At 41.8% G+C, this 24,769-nt stretch overlaps 1 protein-coding gene across 2 annotated transcripts in view; it reads right to left on the bottom strand.

The window, feature by feature from the left end:
- LOC126199264 (myrosinase 1-like) overlaps positions 1-24,769 on the bottom strand; it is a 152,431-nt gene that overhangs the window by 44,944 nt on the left and 82,718 nt on the right. For both annotated transcript variants that reach the window (XM_049936068.1, XM_049936067.1), the window contains 2 exons: positions 18,931-19,025; positions 11,450-11,597 (listed from right to left, as the gene is read on the bottom strand). In XM_049936068.1, the coding sequence (XP_049792025.1) occupies positions 11,450-11,597; positions 18,931-19,025 (243 nt within the window). The remainder of the gene's footprint in view (positions 1-11,449; positions 11,598-18,930; positions 19,026-24,769) is intronic.

The raw sequence follows: 24,769 nt of genomic DNA on the forward strand, positions 1-24,769 counted from the left end.
GAATATTCGAAAAATGTGGATGTTATTTTGTGAATATCGTAAACTCTACTTCACATTGCAAATTTAAAGGTTAGGACAACAAAGGTAAGGCTGTGTCATCTGGCATGATCTGTTCGAAGTCTGTGTGCCGTTTTCAAAACGCATAAAGATAAGCGGGGAGGAGAGGACTACTTTACAGGCACAAATAGGTCTGGTTGATCTGCACCCATTCTACGGGGAAACATTTCATTGTGAACAGAAAAGCCTAAAAAAGCTCAGTAAGATATGAGCACATTATGACAAAGATTAAGAAACTTTATGCTAAACGCCATGTACAACTTACAAAAAGGAGTGGCATAATTAAACTTCGGGGACTTGGGATATTCAGGAGGGGATTTGCCCTTTTATAATGGAGCACTGAATGAAGAAAAAGGTACAGAATCCCCAATGATGTTAGTGACAATGAAGTGATTAATAAAGACAACCTGCAGCAAAGTAAAGCTGTCCTTTGTTTTGAAGCACGTTTACTTTTTGTTAATTAATTTACACAGGAACGAAAGTTATGTAGCCTACATGTAGGGAAAAGATATTGTGAAGATGTCAGTCTCCTTAAGGATGGTAGACGTTAGTGGGTTACGTCCTTGTTGCCTGTTGTACAGTAGGTCTTTAATACACTACTGGCCATTACAATTGCAACACCACGAAGATGACGTGCTACAGACGCGAAATTTAACCGACAGGAAGAAGATGCTGTGATATGCAAATGATTAGCTTTTCAGAGCATTCACACAAGGTTGGCGTCGGTAGCGACACCTACAACGTACTGACATGAGGAAAGTTTCCAACCGATTTCTTATACACAAACAGCAGTTGACCGGCGTTTCCTGGTGAAACGTTGTGGTGATGCCTCGTGTAAGAAGGAGAAATGCGTACCATCACGTTTCCGACAAGGTCGGATTGTAGCCTATCGCGATAGCGGTTTATCGTATCGCGACGTTGCTGTTGGTGTTGGTCGAAATCCAATGACTGTTAGCAAAATATGGAACGCCGTGCTGGATCACAACGGCCTCGTATCACTAGCAGTCGAGATGACAGGCATCTTATCCGCAAGGCTGTAACGGATCGTGCAGCCACGTCTCGATCCCTGAGTCAACAGATGGGGACGTTTGCAAGACAACAACCATCTGCACGAACAGTTCGACAACGTTTGCAGCAGCATGGACTATCAGCTCGGAGACCATGGCTGCGGTTATCCTTGACGCTGCATCACTGACAGGATCGCCTGCGATGGTGCACTCAACGACGAACCTGGTTGCATGAATGGCAAAACGTCCTTTTTTCGAATGAATGCAGGTTCTGTTTACAGCATCATGATGGTCGCATCCGTGTTTGGCGAAATCGCGGTGAACGCACATTGGAAGCGTGTATTCGTCATAGCCATACTGGCGTATCACCCGGTGTGGTGGTATGGGGTGCCATTGGTTACACGTCTCGGTCACCTCTTGTTCGCAGTGACGGCACTTTGAACAGTGGACGTTACATTTCAGATGTGTTACGACCCGTGGCTGTACTTTTCATTCGATTCCTGCTAAACCCAACATTTCAGCAGGATAATGCACAACCGCGTGTTGCAGGTCCTGTATGGGCCTTTCTGGATACAGAAAATGTTCGACTGCTGCCCTGGCCAGCACATTCCCCAGATCTCTCACCAACTGAAAACGTCTGGTCAATGGTGACCGAACAACTGGCTCGTCACAATACACCAGTCACTACTCTTGATGAACTGTGGTATCGTGTTGAAGCCGCATGGGCAGCTGTACCTGTACACGCCATCCAAGCTCTGTTTGACTCAATGCCCAGGCGTATGAAGGCCGTTATTACGGCCAGAGGTGGTTGTTGTAGGTACTGATTTCTCAGGATCTATGCACCCAAATTGCATGAAAATGTAATCACATGTCAGTTATAGTATAATATATTTGTCCAATGAATACCCGTTTATCGTCTGCATTTCTTCTTGGTGTAGCAATTTTAATGGCCAGTAGTGTATTTTCTGCAGAAAGTGCCAGGGGATGCCATTTAGTTCACCGTCCAGTTTGGGTAAAGATGAAAATAGTGTGTAAAATGCTTGATGAAATAAAAATATTCTCACAAATTTTCTTTTCAATATTTCTAAACCTTTAGGCTAATAACAGTTCAAAATAAGCCTGAAAAGTGTAAACTGCAGTACAAAACAATGCATATGAATCAGTCAACTATATTTTACTGCTTTTAGTAACATAATGTATCCCCAGAACAACATCTGCCAATCCTACACAATTTTCTGCTTAAAGGTACCAAATACATTTTTATTTGCGCAATAACAATTAAACAAATAAAAATTCAACAGAGATACTTTGCCTAATGTGTCTCAACATCTCTCTGTATATAGTAACAAAGCTACGAAACATATTCTGTTGTTACTGTAGTTTGTAAACAATTTTTTTCCCTCCCGTTAAATTAGATTTTACGGATTTGGTACCTTTCATAGATGAGCCTTTCGTACGTTCTCGACCATTTTGTGGTCGTTAGGGCACGGGAATTTCATATTAATACAAATAAACAGTCATTTTGTTTGTCGCTCACTTTATCTTCTCAAGCCTTTACGGTTATCGTGAGATGGAATATACGAGGTGCGTCTGAAAGGTACGGTGAATCCTCTCAGAAAATAAAGGAAACGAGAGTTACAAACAAAATACCTTTACTGGCCTCCAAAGTAATCAGCGTCAGCTACAACATACTTCGGACGTGAGTTGTGAGGCTGCAGGAAACTGTCAGCAGTTGCTTCCTGTGGCATCGCTCGAAGCACGGGGCTCACGTGCTGCTGCATATCCGCAGCGTGTCTGAGCACTCAGCTCTCTGCATGGGTTTGTATGAGGAAACGATTGTAGAGCCATATCGTAGGACAAATTAAGATACCAAACTTTAGTGTGTCACATACAAGCCGTTATCTACTGAAACATTTGTTTCCAGATGTATGGATTATGAATCTTCTCTATAAAATTGCCCTATATACTGAAAACGTTATTTCTTTTTCGGTGGTTTTCCCCGTTCGAGAAATATTCACAGGTAATCATTTCGTGCCTGGTATGAATGGATCTACGACGTATTATTTACCTCGAACATCTGATGTGGAATTATTAGATAAAGAGCAGAATAACAGAGAATCCCATTCTAGATGAGTTGGCGACAGTAACTACCTAATGGCATTAAAATCGTATTTGCCCGAATTGATGGATGCAGATTTTGCTGAAAAGACACTTTTTTTGCCGGGCCCGCGGCGTACAATACGTCATAATATGACAGTATATAACGAACTATTCCAGGCAAGCTGCAAATAGTTTAATTATTAGCGGTACTTCCTTACTACAGGCTTGTTTCGGTTATTGCGGCAATCTCCAGTAAACGTCTAGTTCGAACAGATGCCCACATTGCATCAGCGAGTTAACTGTCGAACACAAAGCATCAACGAGAATAAACTGTCAGTCTAGATGTCAAAAACATTTCGCAAAAGCCGGCCGCGGTGGCCAAGCGGTTCTAGGCGCTTCAGTCCGGAACCGCGCGACTGCTACGGTCGCAGGTTCGAAGCCTGCCTTGGGCTTGGATGTATGTGATGTCCTTAGGTTAGTTAGGTTTAAGTAGTTCTAAGTTCTAGGGCACTGATGACCTCAGATGTTAACTCCTATAGTGCTCAAAGCCATTTCGCAAAAACATTCTACACAAATAGAGATTACGTGACTTATAACGCAATATGGGCGCCTTTTCCAGTTAGATCAGCTCCGGAAGGCTTACGCTTCGAATAAGATCAGCTCCGGAAGGCTTACGCTTCGAATACGTTGTGCGTGAGAACAGTGCTTCGAACAATTTCACAAGAATCGCTTTCCAAGAGTTTCCAACAGCCTCACAACCGATGTCAGAAGCGTGTTGCAGTTGACGGTAATGACTCTGAAGGCAGTTCAAGGTGATTGTAAGGCTCTATTCATTTTCTTAGGCCATTCACCGAACTTTCCAAAGGCGCCTTGTATTTCTGAATCGTGGCTCGGATTGGTCAAGGGCGAATCTATTGAAAACAGATGTTGCATTCAAATGTAACGCCACGCCAGATGTGGAGGCTGACTCGGAGAGCGGCGGCAGCATTAGAGATGGGTAGCTCGGGAACGAACGGGTGCAAAGGAACGGTTCACCAAGATGAACGAAAGGACCGAGGAACGAATTCCAAGGAACGATCGGTTCATAGTTCACTTCGGTCGCGGCGGTCTACTTATAGTTCCCGGGAAGAGGAACGATCGGCTCGTAGTTCACTTCGGTCGCGACGGTCTACCTACACTTTCCGGGAACGAGGAATGATCGCTTCATATTTCACTAGTTCACTTTGGTCGCGGCGGTCACTTCGGCAGTTCTCGTTCCAACCTCGGTCGCGTGCTCGTCTCAGTCTCGGTCTCCCTCGGCCGCACTCGTCGTTCTTCGCATGACCACCTGTCTCAGTTCCACTGCCGACTGCTCCTAGTTAGTTCAGTATCCAGTTGTTCGTTTCGTTCACTGCGCTCGCCTATTTTACATGTGTTCCAAACTGTTCTTGCACTTGCTTCTGGCTATTCAGCGTCCACGACCGGTAATCAAAAAGTAATTTATAGTTACGTAAATTACATAAAAATTACGTTGTATGTAATAGGTACGTCTTCTCAGGTAACAAAAGGGCATATCAGCTCACTTCATTATGTCGATGAACAGCAGAAGACATACTTCTAACAAGGCAAGTTTTTTTTTGTTATTCATATATTTTTTGGTTTCATTGACTTGATTTAGCAGCTGACTTTCAATAATTTGCTTAGTTATTTAATGTAAGAAAATTCATATAAAACGATTTTCGTGTATCTTTCATACACAAAACATTACATTTAGGAAGGCTCTAATTATTTTTAAGTTTGGTTGTTTCCAATTTGCGTTACCTGCAACTTTTGTTACTTTGAAAAAAAAAAAAAAAGTGCGTTGTGGGTCATTTTGGCTCAGTAGGAAAAGCGGTGCCTCTCCATTTGAAAAGACATACATTGCCATAAAATCGTATTTACTTCTTATCTCAAAAACATTTGTTCAGAAGCAGCTTTCAAACCAAAAACATTATTACTGCGAACTTTATTATTATTATTAATGCTGCATTAACTTTAATAATGCAACATAAAAACCTAATTTTTGCTAAGCGTGTGACGCAAGTATGAGAAAACCACATTTTATTTTATGCTTCTATGAAGTCTCTACTTCGCCTACGAACTCAGAGAAAGCGTGAAGTATATATAGGGTGTAAACGATTATTGTTTACAACGTAGCATAGCTATGTAGTGGAAGTTGAAAGGAAGAATTTTATACAAGACCCTTATGGTCTATTAAGTTGGGAAACAGCCACCAACAGGTTTACAGGACTACATCAGCTATAGCTTACGCGCGTCGTGTGAGATTTTCATGTTCTTGTCTGTTTGTTGTATCTGCTCGTAACGGACAACACATCGCCCGTAATTGGCGAGCAGTCTGTACTCGGGGCCTGTTTTCCGTGCGCCACCCTATATTATTTCCCTGCGATCAGCCGCACAAGGCTACGGTTGGCTAAACGAGAGGTTCTGCAGAATCACAGAAATTACTTCTAAAAGTGTGTAAGAATTCTGTACTGAATAAAAATTCTATACTCCAGGGGGGGAGGCAAGTGCCCTCTCTTGGTGCCCTCCATCCTTCAGTCACCTACACTACTAGTTTTCAGTTTTTCATAAGAACCATATACCAAGCACAAATGAACGGTCTGCTGCTGCTGTGGTCTTCAGTCCTGAGACTGGTTTGATGCAGCTCTCAAAGTAAAGCTGCATGTCCTCGGGAAAAATTACGGCTGTAGTTTCCCCTTGCTTTCAGCCGTTAAATGAACGGTGAACGAGTAAAAATGAACGGTTCCCAAAAAAGAACGATCAGCAGTGAACTAGTTCCCAAGGATAAACGAGTTGGCCCATCTCTAGGCAGCATTACCTCCACCATAGCACACTTCAGCATTTGGCGGCCAGGAGCCCTGAGGACGCGTCAAACACGCCGCGCGGTGACGGCCGTTGTCCCTTCACAGGAAACAAACACGCGAACCGGCTGGCGGATCGGCAGTTCGTATCTCGCCACTGAAGCTTTCGTTGCGCCGATTCTAGAATACGACTAACACTTCGCTTTTCTGGACTCGATTTTAAAACTTGTTTGATTATGGTTGTGCTCTTGACTGCTCCACGACGTTTCCTGAGTGCAGCTGAACGCCGTTTTCTACCACGCGCGATATTTCGCCTCTCCACTTGCCGGGCGCACCTGCGCACCTCAGGAGAGGAGGCGAAGACCGACAGCCGGCCGGGGTGGCCGAGAGGTTCTAGGCGCTACAGTCTCGAACCGCGTGACCGCTACGGTCGCAGGTTCGAATCCTGCCTCGGGCATGGATGTGTGTGTTGTCCTTAGGTTAGTTAGGTTTAAGTAGTTCTATGTTGTAGGGGACTGATGACCTCAGAAGATAAGTGCCATAGTGCTCACAGCCATTTGAACCATTTTTTGAACACCGACATCGGCTGCCCACATTGCACAGTGTATGAGCGCGCTGTGTTCGTCTTGCGCTTTCGTCATGACCATTGTTGCAAGACTATCCACACTGCTAAAGTGGCTGTACTGTACACAGGGAGGGAGTTGTTACGCCGTCATGGCGGCCATGTTTCGTCGAATGTAGGAGGGTAAGATGAAACGTTGTGCTCACATGCTTGTAGAAAGCTATTTAAATGATATTGAGCAACGCGCCAAGTGCCACGCGGAAGATAAATCCCCCCCCCCCCCTCTATATGTACGCGCCATTTGAATGTGTCGCAATTTTGAGAGCGGAAGAAAGGAGGCGCGTTCTAGTGCAATGTGAACGCGAGTTAAGGAGTAAGCTGCTGTCGAAAATTTAATTGCTGAAAAAGTTACTCCGTGTGAGATTCATCGCCGTTTAAATGCTTGCCGTTGTGATTATCCTGTTGATAATTCTACTGCAACAGACGGGTACTAAAATTTCGTGGCTGTAAGCCTGGAAAAGACGTAATTGTTGCTGAAACACGCAGTTGACGTGTCTGCCATTGATGATAAATATCGCAAACTCGTCGGCGATCGGATAATCACCGAAAAACGTAGGGAAAACCATATTGGAGTATCCAAGGAACGTGTCGGCTTCATTACTGAACAATGAGGATAACGTAAAATCTGTACACGGTAAGTGCCAAGCTGTCCAACAGACGAGAACAGACAGTGTCGACTGGAATGTTGCAAGCAATCCCTCCAACAGACGAGAAGAGAGAGTGTCGACTGCAATGCTGCGAGCATTTACTGTAGCACTGCCGAGATGGAGGAGGCGACTTACTTTTGAATGTTGCGACGGGGGAGGAGTCAGAGGTTCATCATTTCGACCCAGAAGAGAAAAGACATCCATTTTCTCCTAGTCGAATAAGTTCAAATCACTACAATCCGCAAAAAATTCTTTTGATTGTGTTTTGGAAAGCTCGTCGACTTTACGTAACTGATTATCTGCTACGAGTGACAACGATAAATTCTTCTCAGTGTATACTGCAGACTGTCTTTAAACCTCCGATGTCGGGTTCGTAGTTTTAGAGGCAGCGTGGCGCCTATAATCGTTCAACATGAGAGAGTTCGTCTACTCGCAACGTGCGCAACTGAAGAGGCTTTGCGAAACCTGTAGTTCGAATCGACTCCACACATTCCTTTCTCCATGAGATTTTAATCATTACATTTCCGACGAATAAATTTCCGACATAAATACACCACACTTCTTAATAAATGTCTGGTTACTGATTGACGAGTGCTGATTGCTGACTGCTCCTTGTGTCAGCTGCAGGTATCCAGCGTTGGGGGGAGATCGATCTTCAGCACGCCTAGCTCTCTTCGACCGTCTATGGAACCACTGCAAGGATGCTACAGCTGCCAGCTGTGCTTCGTACTTGCGAGACGACTGTGACCTAACGTGGAGGCAGTCATCACCCTGCAGGCCTGCTGGAGGCTTGACCTGCACGTTTAAATCTTCGACGTTCAAGAGAGTACTTCGGAGATCGCTACGCAGAGCTGAATGCCGCCAGATTCCAAGCGTCAATGGCAGTCCCGTGACGAGACAGCTGCCACCTGACGATTTACTGTGCTGATGGTACTGCGAATGGATCACACGCCGGCATTCCGCTGCTGATAATGCGCTGCTGTGCAGGTCTGGCCGTGGTGCGATTCTACGTAACACATGTATTAGTGGCAATGTTTTCTTGGCGCTCTCTGGAATAATGACTTCGCCACCGTATCTCTCCTGGTTGTCTCCTCACAACTGTAGGCGTCTGGGACTGGACTCCTACAATACTCTGATCCAGAGTAGCCAGATCCCCCTATTTTACGAGAAATTGGCCACTATATACGACGTGAGGCGAATCCACGGGTATGACAATGAGGTGGGAAGCACTGTGCTGTCAACAGACAAAGAGTAGCAGCAGAATAGGTCGATCAAGACAGCTCAGTGACTTCGGACGTCGACTAGTCGTTGAGCGTCAGCTGAATAAGAAGCCCATCGCGACATTTCACCGCTTCTAAAGTTGCCAAATTCGGTTGTTGATGGTGTGCTCGTGAAGTGAAAACGCAAAGGAACGATCATACTCAAGTACTGAGGGACAGGGACCGTCCAGCATTGCAGAGGTCGGTTGTGAAAAATCGCGAGTAATCTGCGGGAGGAATAACTCGTGACTTCCGAAGTTCTGCCAGCAGCCCAGCTAGGACAGTGGCTAGGATTCTGGACTTAAAACAGATGAGGTATAATGGCCGAGCATCACCTCACAATTATAAGTACAGAAAGGAACACTCAAACAAATTAAAACATACTGAGGTGTTGAAATGTTGGTAAAATTGATAGGTAGTCGAATATGTCGCATTAGCTGTTTCATTGTTCCCGCTCAGAGACTGGTACAATAGTTGCGCACAATACACGTACATCCCCAGGGGCATTTCCGCGTACAAAAACTTTCGTGCAAAACTTTATAACAATGGTGCTATTGACTCACTAAGATCAGAATTCTTAATATGTGGTAAGTACCGTCTTTAAGTCATGTTTCCTTCGTAGTATTTAGGACAGTGAGAAATTTCGCCTCCCCTAGACTTTCATTTTAGCAACACACCTACAATTTCCGATGTTGTATAGATGGGAGTGGTACGCTCAATGTACAGATGTTCAATAGTCTGTACGGTTTCACGTTACCACATGTGAGTCCGACACTGTTGTAAAGATTATTGTTTCATTTGGGTCTACTTGTATCCCCTGTTGGACGTTCATCACCATTACTTTTATAACACTTTCAATTTAGGGACGTCTGGCGCTCTCTGAACGTGAACTATAAATTATCAGTGACAGTTGACGTTATTAAGTTTGACTTCTGTTGGTGCACGTGTCGGTAGTGCTCTTCGTGGCACCTTAGTTCACACGTTAAGCCATTTAGATAAAATGGTACATCAGACCTTACAAGTAATTTTATGACAGGAGCTCGTGCCTTTCTTTAATAATTCACGTGCCATGATTTTAATCTTGATATTAAAAATCCTGGACTGAGTAAATGTCTAGTAAGTTTGTTATAAAGGTTTGCATTTTTTTTTTTACGCAGTAAAACTCTTGAGGGTGAACGTGTATAGTATCAAGCCGGTTGTATCAGTCCCTGAGCGACTACAACAAAACAGCTAACGTGGCAAATTGAACTTTCCACCAATTTTACCAGCCTCTCAACACCTCAGCATATTTTAATTTTTTTAGGGTTCCTTTACGGTATGTAAAACGGTATTAGGTGTGAACGCCCTACTTACAAGATTGTTTGCAACCTCCTCATAAGCAGCACATCTCAGTAGCCACAGTTTAGTAGATGACTGGAAACGAGTGTTTTAGTGTGATAAATCACGCTGGATCTTATGTCGGTGAGATGAAAGGGTTTGGGTCAAGCGAATTCCTGGAGAACATTATCTGCCATCAGGTGTAGAGCCAAGAGTGAAAGACAGAAGAGTTGGTGTTACGGCGTTGGTACAGTCCCCTTGTTATGCTTAAGAAAACATTAAATGCAGAAGGATACGTACACGTTTTACAGCTCTGTGTACTGCATACAGTAGAGGAACAGTTTGGAGAGGATGATTGCATCAGCTGGCAGTGCACCGTGTCGTAAAGTAGCATGTGCGAGGCAATGGTTTGGCGACAGTTACATTCCTGAAATGGAATGGACTGCCCGAAGTCCCAATATGATCTCAGTGGAACACCTGTGACTTAAGTCATAACATCGACCTCTTTCCATATCCCAGCGTCCAATATCATTACCTCAACATTCACTACCAGTCACACACCTCACTGAAAATATCCGCAGCAGAAATCAAGCCCCAATAAAAGCCGAGGGTGAACACACCCAACATGAATGCCGACTAATCGGCGTCCAGATATTTTTTATGAAATGGTGTAGATGGTCTACACACGGTTAGCTGACGGCGCCCTCGATGGTTGAAATTCTAATCTCAGTTTTCATACGGGCTGTTGCTCAGCGTAATCCTCTGCGTACTCTGTCATCTTTGCTAGACGCAAATGGTAGAAAAGGTGCGATTCCACGTGTGATAATTGGTAGCCTCTGTTCCGGTTGGTAAGGTTTTCAACCATGCGTATCTGCGAGGACACTTTAGTAATGGAATAAGAAAACGAATTCGCATTAGCTAGAATTGTTGATTTATCTACCGATTTGTACATTGTTGCTTCTATTTTTCTCGGTATTGTTTTAAGCTGTTTACTTACAGCCATAATTTCGCCATCAACTGTATTTTCGCCGACTGAGTTGGCGACGAGTTTGATCTTCACACTCTCGGCAGATCGTTGCCATCATAGAAACTGGTGTTTTCTGTAGCGTTTTCACCAGTCACAGGATGCAAGTAAATATGAAAGGGTGAAACCTGTAAAATGTTTTTGGGCAACCTACATAACTCTTTCACACAAGCATTTTTCACGAAATCGACTCGGAGAATTAATTCAGTATGTAGCTATGATTTAGGGCAAAACTGTCAAGAGACAGTGAGCATTTGGTTAAAGCTCTTTGTCAAGACTGATTTTGATTTGTGGTGGTCTAACAGGTGCAAATATAGTAACACAGGTTCACCTAAAAAGCTTCTGAACACGTTCACGTGTGTTTCTAAAATATCAGTCCAGGTTCAGGGAACGTCCAAATGTGTTAATAATCGGTGTAGTGATGGCTCGTTTCATGTGTAAAGGAAGGATACTTGAGATAGAATATTTGTGAGCGTTTTTAAAAATCTTTGAATGATGAAGTATCTATTGGACGTAGCACACTTGAGTCCTGTAACAGGTCGTAATCTCAAAAGATACAGCTAAGAAATCTCTTACCTTTAATGTAGTCGACTTGGTCGTGTGTGAACGTTGGCAGCCGTGAGCGGGGCCTCCCCTCGGCTCGGCTGTTGGCGTCCACCCGCTGGCGCACCACAGCCGGGTAGTCGCCGTCCCGGCTGAAGATGGGGTGCGCGTACAGGCCGAGCTGCCGTTGGCGGGGGAGGACTCTGTTAGTGCTCACTGGGTACTTGACAAGAAACTGATATCGACGTAGCAATACTAGTGTCACATTTGGAACCATTTTCCTTTTGAGCGGTGTCTATAAATTTTAGAAACATTCTTGGCCATTTTCTGCCTCCAAAGCTGAATATTCTAAACGTTAACAAACAACCTAAACATCTGACTTCTAGGTCACAACAGATTAAGTTGTAAATAAACATCTTTAGGTGAGGTGTGGTCTTCGGAACTAATTCTCACGAAGTGACTCAAACATCCTGACTCGGAATGTCTAATCTCCGAACATAACCCCAGAAGATACATTCTGAAACACACCCAGCACACTGAATCGTGAATCACATGGCAGATACAGGAACGCAACACACACTGCACAGTGCTAGACTGTGTTTCACAGATGTATTACGATAATTTATGTTTCATCGTAGCGTCAGTGCTGATACCGAAACCTCGTATTGGAAGAGTTATTGCCTCACATATCATAGTCGGCGCTATGCATTGTTGTGTATAAGGTAACGACGACTAAAACTTTTGTGATCTGAGGAAACGAGTTTCCAATACAGTTAGTACTTAATGTAACCAGATTTATGTCAGCAAATGGCAGTAATAACTATAAGCCACGTTCTTACAAAGTATCAATATTTTTGTCCGTATTAGCTCATTTCCCTGATTAGATATGGGCTTGAGGTGCGAAATAGTTAAGAGCCCTTTACAACTTTTAAACTATGCCCCGTTTTGAGGAAGAAGTAAACTTCTTCCAACGATACAGTTTATATGACTTCTCCAAGGCATTATTCGAGCATTTAAGTATGATATCCATAATGCACTTACAGGCGATAGGCAAAATAATGTGAACAGTGGTAGTAATGGGATGACTGTGTTTGACGGTCAACAACGCAGGTAAGGCACGTGTTGCGATGGACGAGTATCGCATACTTCATACTTGCATTCACAGGCCGAGGTCGGCGTGCAATGAAAGACCGAACAGCGTTCCAGAGAGGGCACATTGTGGGGCCCCGATTAGCTGGAGCGTCAGCAACCAAGACAGCCAATTTATAGAATGTGTCAAGAGCAACTGTTTCAACACCCATGACAGCCTACACAGAACATGGAAAGACATCATCGTGTAAACGTAATAGTGGGCGCAAATCAAAACTAAATGACAGAAATCGCCATACGCTAACATGACTTGTGTCAAAACAACACAAAACTACGGCAGCAACAGTGGCTGCAGAGCTCAATAGTCATCTTCGAGACCCCGTATCTATCGACACTGTCCGCCGAGAACTTCATACATCGAATATTCGTGGACGAGTTCTTATACGGAAACCATTAATGACGACAACCAACGCAAAGAAGCGTAAAACATGGTGTCGGGAGCAGTATGGTTTGAGAGTAAATCGGAGAAAGACGAAGGTAATGAGAAGTAGTAGAAATGAGAACAGCGAGAAACTTAACATCAGGATTGATGGTCACGAAGTCAATGAAGTTAAGGAATTCTGCTACCTAGGCAGTAAAATAACCAATGACCGACGGAGCAAGGAGGACATCAAAAACAGACTCGTTATGGCAAAAAAGGCATTTCTGGCCAAGAGAAGTCTACTGATATCAAATACCAGCCTTAATTTGAGGAAGAAATTTCTGAGGATGTACGTCTGGAGTACAGCATTGTATGGTAGTGAAACATGGACTGTGGGAAAACCGGAACAGAAGAGAATCGAAGCATTTGATATGTGGTGCTATAGACGAATGTTGAAAATTAGGTGGACTGATAAGGTAAGTAATGAGGAGGTTCTACGCAGAATCGGAGAGGAAAGGAATATGTGGAAAACACTGATAAGGAGAAGGGACAGGATGATAGGACATCTGCTAAGACATGAGGGAATGACTTCCAGGGTACTAGAGGGAGCTGTAGAGGGCAAAAACTGTAGAGGAAGGCAGAGATTGGAATACGTCAAGCAAATAATTGAGGACGTAGGTTGCAAGTGCTACTCTGAGATGAAGAGGTTAGCACAGGAAAGGAATTCGTGGCGTGCCGCATCAAACCAGTCAGTAGACTGATGACCAAAAAAAAGGTGCACCCCATGATTCAAGTGTTGTTCCCAAACAATGATGCCATATTTCAGGACGATAATGCACCCATTCACACACCCGGACAGTACAACTGTGGTATGAAGAGCATGCAACTGATCTGCAGTGTCTTCCCTGGCCAGCACAGTCCCCGGATTTCAATATTATCGAACCCTTGTGGGCGGTATTGGAGCGCAGACTCCGGAGCAGATTTCCACCTCCCTCTTCACTACAGGAGTTAGAAGAGATCCTGATCGAAGAGTAGCATAACATTCCGCTGAAGATTATACAGTCATTATATGCTTGTATCCCAAGAAGAATCGCAACTGTATTAGGGAAAAATGGGGGTCCAACCCCTTATTAACAAACCCAAGTAACTTCTTCCAAGCCGTCTTTCTTACAACACAGACCATTTCCGACGATGTGTTGGAGTACAGTTTGAAGTATTGATCACAAAAAAAAAAAAAAATCGCGTTCACTACCTTACTGCCTTACTTACCTGCTACCTGAAACTGCTATATTATATTTGACCACTAAATGTTTCAACAGTAACTTAACAAAGACCACAGATTACGTAACTAAGACACATACAGTGTTTAGGCATTTCTTTAGTGCATAAAATAAGAGGTTATTCTCCAACTGTTGCCTACAGTTGCATCCCTTGGATAATGAGCAGCAGCTCAACGGTACAGGCCCTACGAATGAGGGGAAGTAGTATCTGTGCCTTTGTTAAAGGCACGTTTTCGGTATTATTGAGACGAACGCCTGAAACTCTTTGACACCTCATTGAACAGGTACATCTGTTTCCTCAATAAATGGAGCTAAAGTTTACTTTGACATGATGTTAGTCTCCACTTCCCATTCTTTTTAATCCCGTAGATCCAATCGAGTTCGAAACAGAATGATGTACGCAATTACCATCATTTCCGCAACGACTGTGTAACATGCTTTTTTTGCTCCAAGGGAAACGAAGTACTTCCTAGATTTCATTACTAAGAAATAGTTTTGAAGTAAGGATAGAAGCTGCAGCAACGAATTAAATTTTTTGCCATGGCCTGGACTTGACTCGAACCCAGGTCGCCATCTTCCTAGACACATGTGCTAACAATTACAGCACCATGGTACTGTGGCTGTTACAGCTGCGTGGACTACCTAAGTTCAGTGCTCACCCTAACACAGTCCCAATTTCTTAGAGCCTTGGCAATAATGACAATCTGAGAAGGGGAAAGTGGGCTGAAAGTGTGAACTGAAGTTTCTGTTAGGGAAGACAATGGACTAGAGTGCTGTGTGCAGATGAGGCAGCCACAGTGCTGCAGTGAAGCAGTGATTCGCACATTTGCCTAGTAAGCAGGAGGCCTGGGTTCAAGTCCAGGCTAAGGCACAGGTTTCAATTCATTACTTCAACTTCTGTCCTTATCAAAGATAAAGTTGAGACTCACGTGTCTCTGGGAAAATGTTATTTCATCAGTTCTATAGTTCTGAAATAGTTTAAAATCATTTTAAAGATTTTCTGGAGGGACATTGAGCTGAGTATAGACCTAATTGATAGGACAGCCACTGGGACCTCCTTTGTATCAACCCATGTCTCCATAAGGCGCTAGCTGCATCTACAGGCTCCATGCCCTCCTTCCTAGTAAGAGTCGTCCACAATAGCCACGATCCGGTAGCCGGCATGAATATTTTCTGTTTTTACTGGTATGCTAGAGAGGCTGTCATGTCTCGACAGCCTGTGCAAGTTGTACTGCTCATGTGGTGTCTTTAAAAAAACAAATTCCCCTAGGCTAGACTACGAGTAGCTACCGCCTCTTGAGATTCTTCTCAGTGAGCCAAGAGATTCCTTGCCGGCGAGAAGCAGTGAAATCAAGTAACAGGAAGCCGAGATCTCCATTTGGCCAAAACTTCGTTGAGTCAAGACACAGATACGTTATTGAACCAGATATTTGTATTTTTCCACAAAAATATCACTAAGACAATATCAGTACGTATCTCAGCCGTGTTCTAAGTCAGAGCTAAATCTAAAGCAAAAAGCAGAGACAGGTGATACACTGTGTTACAATTTGCGATCGAGAACAGATTTGTACAAATCTTGAACAGAATTGTAACTCATTGTTGTCTGCCATTAAAGGCATTTTTATTTTACTTTGCTATATGTTAAAGTTACTGAAGAGAAGAGACTCTAATTTTCCTCAACGATATAATACAGTGTTGAAAAGGAATTTAAGTAAGTTTCATTTCATAAACGGTGCATTTCCAAGAGTGAACTTCTGTGAAAGGCTTCTGTAGGACCGTCGGACATTTTGTTCGTGATTTTTGCTGACGAGTCTGCATTACGGTCTCTAAGTAATCTGCTGTACTACTACGCATCGTCGAAACAAATGATAACTGGATCAGTTCTCGAAACTTCTACACAAAGCCATAAATATTGCTAGCAACTTACAGAAGACCGGCGTAGATCTTCAGCTGCTTTTACACAACGAGATCGCTAATTCTCGGCACGGACTATTGAATTTTCAACGAAATACAGGAAAGAGTCTAATCCAGAGCAGACACTGAAGGGAATCTGTATTTTCAATTTTAACTCAGTTCAACTAATAAGAATCTTTCCTGTCACGAAATAATTTAATTTCGCTGAACCTGAACATTAGGTACCTTCATAACTAGTTACTCGAGTTGATTACTCCCTTCAGATGTAGGAGTAGTAAAGCAAGTAACAACAGTTAATTATTTATCTAATCCCCTGGTCTCATTTGAATTACAATTGAAGGCAATATTATAAGCGTTAGAGGACCATTAAAGCAAATGTTCTGTTAGTTACTGAAGGCCTTTAAAAGCATATACAAGGGCGAACACGATAGCAATAATTTTTTCTCATGTGTTGTATTGAGTCCTCTATACATGTCATTAAAAATTAATTCGTAATAACACCGAAGTAATTCATTTTCTGTAACATAACTTAGCCTTCTTGCAAATTCTGTCACGCAATTGATGAAAAAAGATGAAATGTGCTTATGTCTGATCTACACTGAAGCTCCAAAGAAACTGGTGTAGCCATGCGCATACAAATACAGAGTATCTAAACTGGCAATAAGTGTCTGGCGCAGTCATTAGATCGGTTACTGCTGCTACAACGACAGGTTATCAAGCTATAAGTGAGTTTGAACGTGGTGTTATAGTCGGCGCACGAGCGACGGGACACAGCATCTCCTAGGTAGCGATGAAGTGGGGATTTTCCCGTACGAGCATTTCGCGAGAGTACCGTGAATATGAGGAATCCGGTAAAAGATCAAATCTCCGACATCGCTGCAGCCGGAAAAAGATCCTGCAAGAACGGGACCAACGATGACTGAAGGGAACCGTCCAACGTGACAGAAGTGCAACCTTCCCGCAAATTGCTGCAGATTTCAGTGCTGGGCCTTTAGCAAGTGTTAGTGTGTGAACCATTAGGGCAAATATCAGTGTTCGAACCATTCAACAAAACATCATCGATATGGGCTTTCGGAGCCGAAGGCCCACTCGTGTACCCTTGATGATTGCACGGCACAAAGCTCTACGCCCCGCCTGAGCCCATTAACACCGACATTAGATTGTTGATGACTGGAAACATATTACCTGGTCGGACGAATCCCGTTTCAAATTGTATCGAGCGGATGGACGTGTACGGGCATGGAGACAATCTCATGAATCCATGGACCCTGCATGTCAGCAAGGGACTGTTGAAGCTGGTGGAGGCTGTGTAATGGTGTGGGGCGTATGCAGTTGGAGCGATATCGCACCCCTCATACGTCTACATACGACTCTGACAGGTGACACGTACGTAAGCATCATGTTTGATCACCTGCTTACATACATGTCTCTTGTGCATTCCGACGGACGTGGGCAATTCCAGTAGAACAATTTGATACCCCACACGTCCAGAATTGCTACAGAGTGGCTCAAGGAACACTCTCCCGAGTTTAAACACTTCCGCTGGACACCGAACTCCCCACACATGAATATTATTGAGCGTATCTGGGATGCCTTGCAACACACTGTTCAGAAGAGATATGCATCCTGTAACGGGACATCCTCCTCTAACATTACTTTTTCTTAACTGTAGTTGTCGATACCAGTATTATTTTTCGAATTTTGGACAGATCAGTATTATCTCAGCTGCTTTTCTAAAAACTTTCATACAATTTTATACACAATATGTTATATTTCAAACTAAAATTTATGAAAAGGAATTACTTTATTTTCGATGTTACAATCGATAAGCAGTAGCTTTGAATATATAGTTAAAATTATTTTTTTAGAAACATTTGAAATCACGAATTATTTGGCACACTCAGAATTTCTATTATTAATGTCACAATCTAGTACTGTTTACTATGCTTGTTTCTGGATTCTGTTATGGCATAATAATCGAAACTAATAGAAATTAATTTGTCAAGAAAACTTGTAAATCCTTTGGAATATTGTATTTCGGCTTAGTGAGGTAAGTAGTAAGCATGCCTTTCATGTGATTGGACGTAATTTTGTATTTCGAACGAACAATGTAATTTCGGTTGTTAATGTGAAAATTCAAGGGACTGTATGATATACTAAAATGCGACAAAATAAATTATCGTGACCATAAAGATTCAGCAATAACAAACTTCAAATTTATTTAGATCAAGAATCAGACCCCTAGAGAAGAAGAACGGAAGCCAACTGTACACGAAAATCTAAGTGAACTAGGAAGTTTGCTGTAATCTTCACTCGTCTCAAATTTTTTATAAAAGAATTTGCTTATCGTGGACAACAGCTGGAATTAGGAAGTAGGGGGGAAATTACAACTCCCTCGTACTCTTACGGATTTATGGACAACCCTGTAGGATTCATGGTGTCAATTCCCTCCAGCACTGCTTCAGACACTAGTCGAGTCTGTGTCACGTCGTGTTGCGGCACTTCGGCCTGTTCACGGGGGCCCTATCCCATATTAGGCAGGTGTACCAGTTTCTTTGGCTCTCCAGTGTAGTTTTAACCACTTATAATATTCGTTATAGTATTGTACGTACTGTTTTCACAAGTTATTTACGAGCCTTGAATGATATCCACCCCAGGACAGTGCTTCATTGAATTAAATTCGTTGGTGGAGCAACAGCAGATCCACAGAATATTTTTGCGTCTTTTAACGTGAGCTGCACTCTTGCTAACACGATGTGTTGCAGTTACATCTCTGTACCTGCGTTGATCAATTTATTCATGGAAATTACCTGAAACTGGAGACTCCTCTCAACTGCCTCCTCATCCGCTGTAGAGTTTGTGGCTGCCTCGTAACCCTGACTGTTCAGCGTGATCCCAACAGTGCCTGGAACAAGACTGTGTTTAGACTGCGCAATTCGTGAGAGTTAGTGCACCACAAAATCCTAGACCTCATTTTTATAATTACTAGTTTCTCTTTTATTTAGAAATTAATTTTCGGTCTACATTAGTGATATGGATGCATGTGGTAGGCGCCCAAGTCTTCTTCATCATAGAAACGGACATATATTTTTAATTATGTTATATCTTTTCCTCTAGTAATAATATATTAATTGACAAGTGTTGCCTCTCCAACGTTTATCATTGTTACCTTACATCATTAGATAAAGTTCATATTTGTTAGTACTCAAGGGAATATGTAGGGGAAGGGGTGAGCATGATGGCAAGCAAGGGAAAGCCGGCAACTTCAGTTTGTGAGTCCGTACATTGCCGCAATCCTACGGCAACAGCGTACCGGTATCACTCTACATCTCCTCAGTTACGCATAGTCACTCCAAGAAGAGTCACGTTCAGTGCGCTTCGAAGAGCTTCTGATCAAAGTAGGTTCTCACTTCACGTAATTATTACAAACGTACGAAAGAAGTTAGGTTTTGCTACCATAATTGTATTGAATGACCGATTACTTAATGACAAATTTCCATATTGAGGAGTGCTTCAGCGAAGGTCGCCATCAACTGTGAGGGGAATTTGATAAATAATGCTACGGTCGATGTTACTGTGGATTGTTAGATGCAACAACAATGAAAATTACGTTAGATGTAGTTGGGAGCTTGAGGAAGAAGCACGTGTCTCTGTTTTCTCGCTGTGTACCATAACGTAAAATTGACAAGAGTTGTAAATGGACCTTGCATGGGCTTCGGGTACTGTGACTGTTGACGACCAGACGTCGTACATCAAGCTCGAAACTTAACGCGGCAAAAACCCGAAAGAAATTCACAGTGCGTTAGGTGAAGTTCGTGGTGAGTTCACAGTGGACCGTAGTACAATTTCACGTTGGGTTAATCGTTTTCGTGGTGATCGCAAAAACGTCAACAGATGAACGAAGTGTGAAACTTGTGGCCCATGCTCTTGAAGAAGATGTAAGTGCTACTTGTGAGATACTCTCTGAAGCCACAGGAATTACCCCATCAGTACTCCGCATTCTGGCAAATGATTTGAGGAAGAGAATAATATCTGCGAGATGGGTCAAGGACAGAGCCAACGGGCTGGCTTGTAAGGACCGGACACCCCCATCATCTAAATGAAATTACACATGACCTAGCTGCCAAATAGTGAAATTAAAAGATATTTTGATTTTCAGTCATACGACGAAAAAGGGATACGCGCTGTCGAGTTACCAAGGCCATTGATAGATTCAAGCTATCGCTAGCAGTATCAGCTGTCACCCACCCGTATTTAAGCAAAGACCAACTACTGTACATTGTTGGCCTTACTTGAACTCGGTTGTTGTTTTGCTGATCAGTTCAGTTCTTACTTGCAGTTGAATTTAATGTAAGTCCTCCCTCACTGCTTTCGTGCTGGGTGTTGTTGTGATGGTTTCAAATTATGGATAAGTTTGTTATAAGAAAGAAGAAGAAAATCATTTGGGATCGTCCACTAGTGTTATGGTAAATCAAAAATATTTACTGTCTAATTACCAATCTAGAGCAGTTATTTGGAAACTGACAGAACTTAGGGGTTGCAATATTTCAGTATTTCACAAGGCAGCGGAGGTATGAACATCATAACAAATGACATTAAATTAGCATCACTGTTTAAAAATACCGGTACACTTGGATTTGCCCGTGTCGCCCAAAAATCGAGCTGATAAACAAAAATGTAGCTCAAACGGCGATGGTTGTATTTCATTAACAGTTTGCTCAAATTTGTCTCATTAGATAGAAAAATATCGCCCAATTTGGTCACCCAGGCGACATTCAATTATGAAAACCATTTCAGATGCGGAACGATGGGTAACGATTTGTGAAGAGTAGAAGGGGTATAGTTCCTTCGTTTCTAAAAGATATATTCGGGGGATTGCTTTAATTCATCCGAGCCTACTACGTCCTTTATCCCCCTTCCCCCCTCCCCCCTCCCTCGTTATCGTCCAAAATCTAGTTGCGATCTATTACTATCTTTAATCTGAACTGTTTTTAAGTTGTAGTAACGACATAAAAATCATATTTTCGTTACTTTTGTAACAGTTTTTAATTTGATTTATTGGATAGTAATTTTTTTTCAGGCAGACTGTGTTTAATTTTAATGTTGGTTTGAGTCGGATTTCCACAATATGTGAAGTTCAGGAATGTTTACATTGGAAGGCGGCTAGCAACCGTTATTTCGTACAGCGTACCAGTGCATAAAGATGGCTCACTTGTGGGAAACATCACGTCTTCAAGTTTTACTACAAGAGCGATGCTCTACTGCAAAATTTCTTATTCGTAATTTCCTTGAAACAGTGAGTTCAACCGTGACAACTATAACATATTTGTAAACAATATTATGGAAAGGAAAGTTGCTACTCATCGTACAGCAGAGATGCTGAGTCGCAGATAGGCACAACAAAAAGATTGTCAGACAATAAGCTTTCGGCCAACAAAACCTTTGTCAAAAACAAACGACAAACACACCCACACACTCGCAAACGCTACTCACACATACATGACTGCAGTGTCTGCCAACTGAAGCCACACTCAGTGAAGCCGCACAAGGACTAAAACTAATTGTACAACCTGTAATCAACATTTGCGTTGCTAACAATAGTTTTACCGCACTTTTGGACTCAGGTAGCGGAATATCAGTTATCAGCAAGTCAGCATATAATAATGCACAAAAACTATACTTTGCCCGACGTTGCCTCTTACGAAAATTGAAATACAAGGTGCCATCACTGAATCAACTGTTGTAGTTAAACATGAGACCTTTCTATAATTTACTTGTCAGGGACATAGTTTTGCTACGAAATTTCTCATTGTGCCGTTGCTCTCTACTCAAATAATTTTAGGTGTCAATTTCTTTAATCAGTACAAAGAAGTAGTGAACGATAATGATGCAGAAATTAATCTAACAATTTTGGATCAACATGTTGTTATAAAATTTGAAGATTAGTGGCGTTCACAGGGAGAAGAGATCAGCCGCGTATGTTTCCTGTATAATGATATACTCACCCGATTCTGTTGACAGTAAACAGCTTATCATTATACATAAATCGACAGTTAAGATCAGGTAATTATTTAAGTACACTAATTCATCAAAAGATGAACCAGAGAACTGTGATAAACATGATAGGAAAGACTTTAGCATAATTTTACAAGAACATGTGATAGTGTTTACACATAGACCGATCACCTAAGGGATTTCAACACCAGTTTCAGGTTAGTGAGCATAACAAATTCTGTGTGAGACCTTCTGTAATACTGGTTCAAAAGGTGAAGGCTGAAATATAGATGATGTTAGAGGCACAAGACTCGAAATTCCACGTAGGACAAAAAGTTTGAGTCAAATCTCAACCAGTATCAAGTAAAATTAAGTCTCTTAGTTAGAAATTCTTCTGTCTCTACATCGGACCCTACAGAGTTAAAAGAACAGCGCACGAGTGTGCAATCGAATTTGAGTCACTATGTACACAGAAATGCACCGCATACCACACATAAGTCGATTTGAGTAAATACTATGTTGGCAGATGTGTGGAATGTTATGTAGCTCATTAGGGATACAATCAATTTTTTTTCCACTAAGTTGGTACATGATAATCAACTATAGAGAAAGTTTGTATACAATTTCATGAAGTATGTAAGTAAACAGTGGTAAAATTGCTCAAGTTTCTTGATTCTGAGTGAAGAATGAAAGTAGTACTGTAAGTGATTTTCTTAGTAAGCAGCTAACGATGTAGTTTTTCGTATCTGCCAATTCGTGCAGACTAAGCAGAGAATAAGCGTTGTATTGGGAAATTGGTGAAGTTTTATGAGATATGAGGGTATTTGTGCGTTGAAGCCATTGTTGCTATATTTTGTTGATGATGTGTGATGAAGTTTATGATGAGTAGTATGAGGACATATTTCACCGATATTTGAGGTAAAGGGATAGGTTAGGAGCTCTGTTTTCTGTTAAGACATATTCTTGGAATAATAGTACCTATACTTTTGTATATTTATGCATCTTGTGAAATTTTCATAGTTTTCACATTGTTGTTGTTGTTGTTGTGGTCTTCAGTCCTGAGACTGGTTTGATGCAGCTCTCCATGCTACTCTATCCTGTGCAAGCTTCTTCATCTCCCATTGTAAGACAACATAAAAACGCACGAAAATTTTATCAAATGGGGTGGGGATTAAGAAAGGTGGACAGATATAGGTGGATTGGACATTTATTTACAGATAGTGCCAGAATGAGTGGAAATTTCATGTTACGAGAGCGAAGCAGTCGCGTGTGACATCTGTGGAATAGTCGACTTACGGCAGTGACAGTAGTATCTCTGAAACTGTGTATCTTTGGATTAGTTGTAAAGCGGAGTGTAGTCGAGTGTTGGACATGGAGTAAGTTAGCTGAACTTTCAGCATAGTGCATACTGGAAGAAGATTTTGATGAAGAAAGTTATTAGGAATCATTAGTAGTCGAGTGTTGGACATGGAGTAAGTTAGCTGAAGTTTCAGCATAGTGCATACTGGAAGAAGATTTTGATGAAGAAAGTTATTAGGAATCATTAATCTGACGGAAGGACTTACAGACGTAGCGTTTATGGAAGAGAAAGAATGGATTTGCAGCATGGGTACGTTTTAAAGTAATGGTTTTTGCTGATACATACTAGTAATGTTAGCGATACTTGCATCAGAACATTTCACCACCCCACCTCAGCTCAGGTCATTTCAGTTTAATTCTTTTCAATTTACATAATCGTAAAAGCATTGCCTTGTAAGACCTCTGTAAAGATAGTGAGGTTTCTGTTTTTTTCTGTGAGGTTTATGTTCTTGTGAAATAAGAGTTTAAAAAAAATACAGAATTGCCATTACAATAAACGGATTAGTATTTTCATTTCAAGTACGAAGTTTTTCGTTTTAAATTGAGAAAATCATTCCAATCTTTCTTCCAATGCTTCAGTTTTACTGTAGTATAGTTTAGCTGCTGCGATATCTTCACGGCATTTTAAAATGATAATTACTTATGTAATTAATTTTTTTATCAAATACCTGTTATTTGTTCTGTAAACAAGTTTCTTCCCTCTCTGTTTACTTTTTGGTTATTAAAACTGCTTTTCTCAGTCGATTTATTTCTTTCTAACGCGACATTAATGCACTATGCAGTAAAGCAGAATGTCCACTTGGGTATTTTTCGGATGAAAAAAAAAATCAAGGAGAAAGGGCGATAGTGTGACCTTACTCCCAGACATTTTGAAATTGCAACTTAGGTGAGAAGTTAAAATTAAAATTTAAACCAGTCTTGATCGCAATCTTGTTAAAATATTTTATTTTATTGGAGTGAGTGACTGGTTTCGACTCTATGAAAGAGTCATCTTCAAACTCTGTAAAGATATATTGCCAGAGTAGTATAGATGTTATAATAAGCATATTATATATATATATATATATATATATATATATATATATATATATATATATATATATATATATAAGATAAATAGTAATAAATTATACCCAGAGCGGTGGATGGACACTACTAGATGAGTTACATCGACCCTCGACGCTCGTGTAACTGCTGACTGCATAGAGGGCTCAAAATGGGTCGAATGGCTCTGAGCACTATGAGACTTAACATCGGAGGTCATCAGTCCCCTAGAACTTAGAACTACTTAAACCT

The sequence above is a fragment of the Schistocerca nitens genome, chromosome 8 (assembly GCF_023898315.1).
Source record: "Schistocerca nitens isolate TAMUIC-IGC-003100 chromosome 8, iqSchNite1.1, whole genome shotgun sequence".
NCBI lineage: Eukaryota > Metazoa > Arthropoda > Insecta > Orthoptera > Acrididae > Schistocerca > Schistocerca nitens.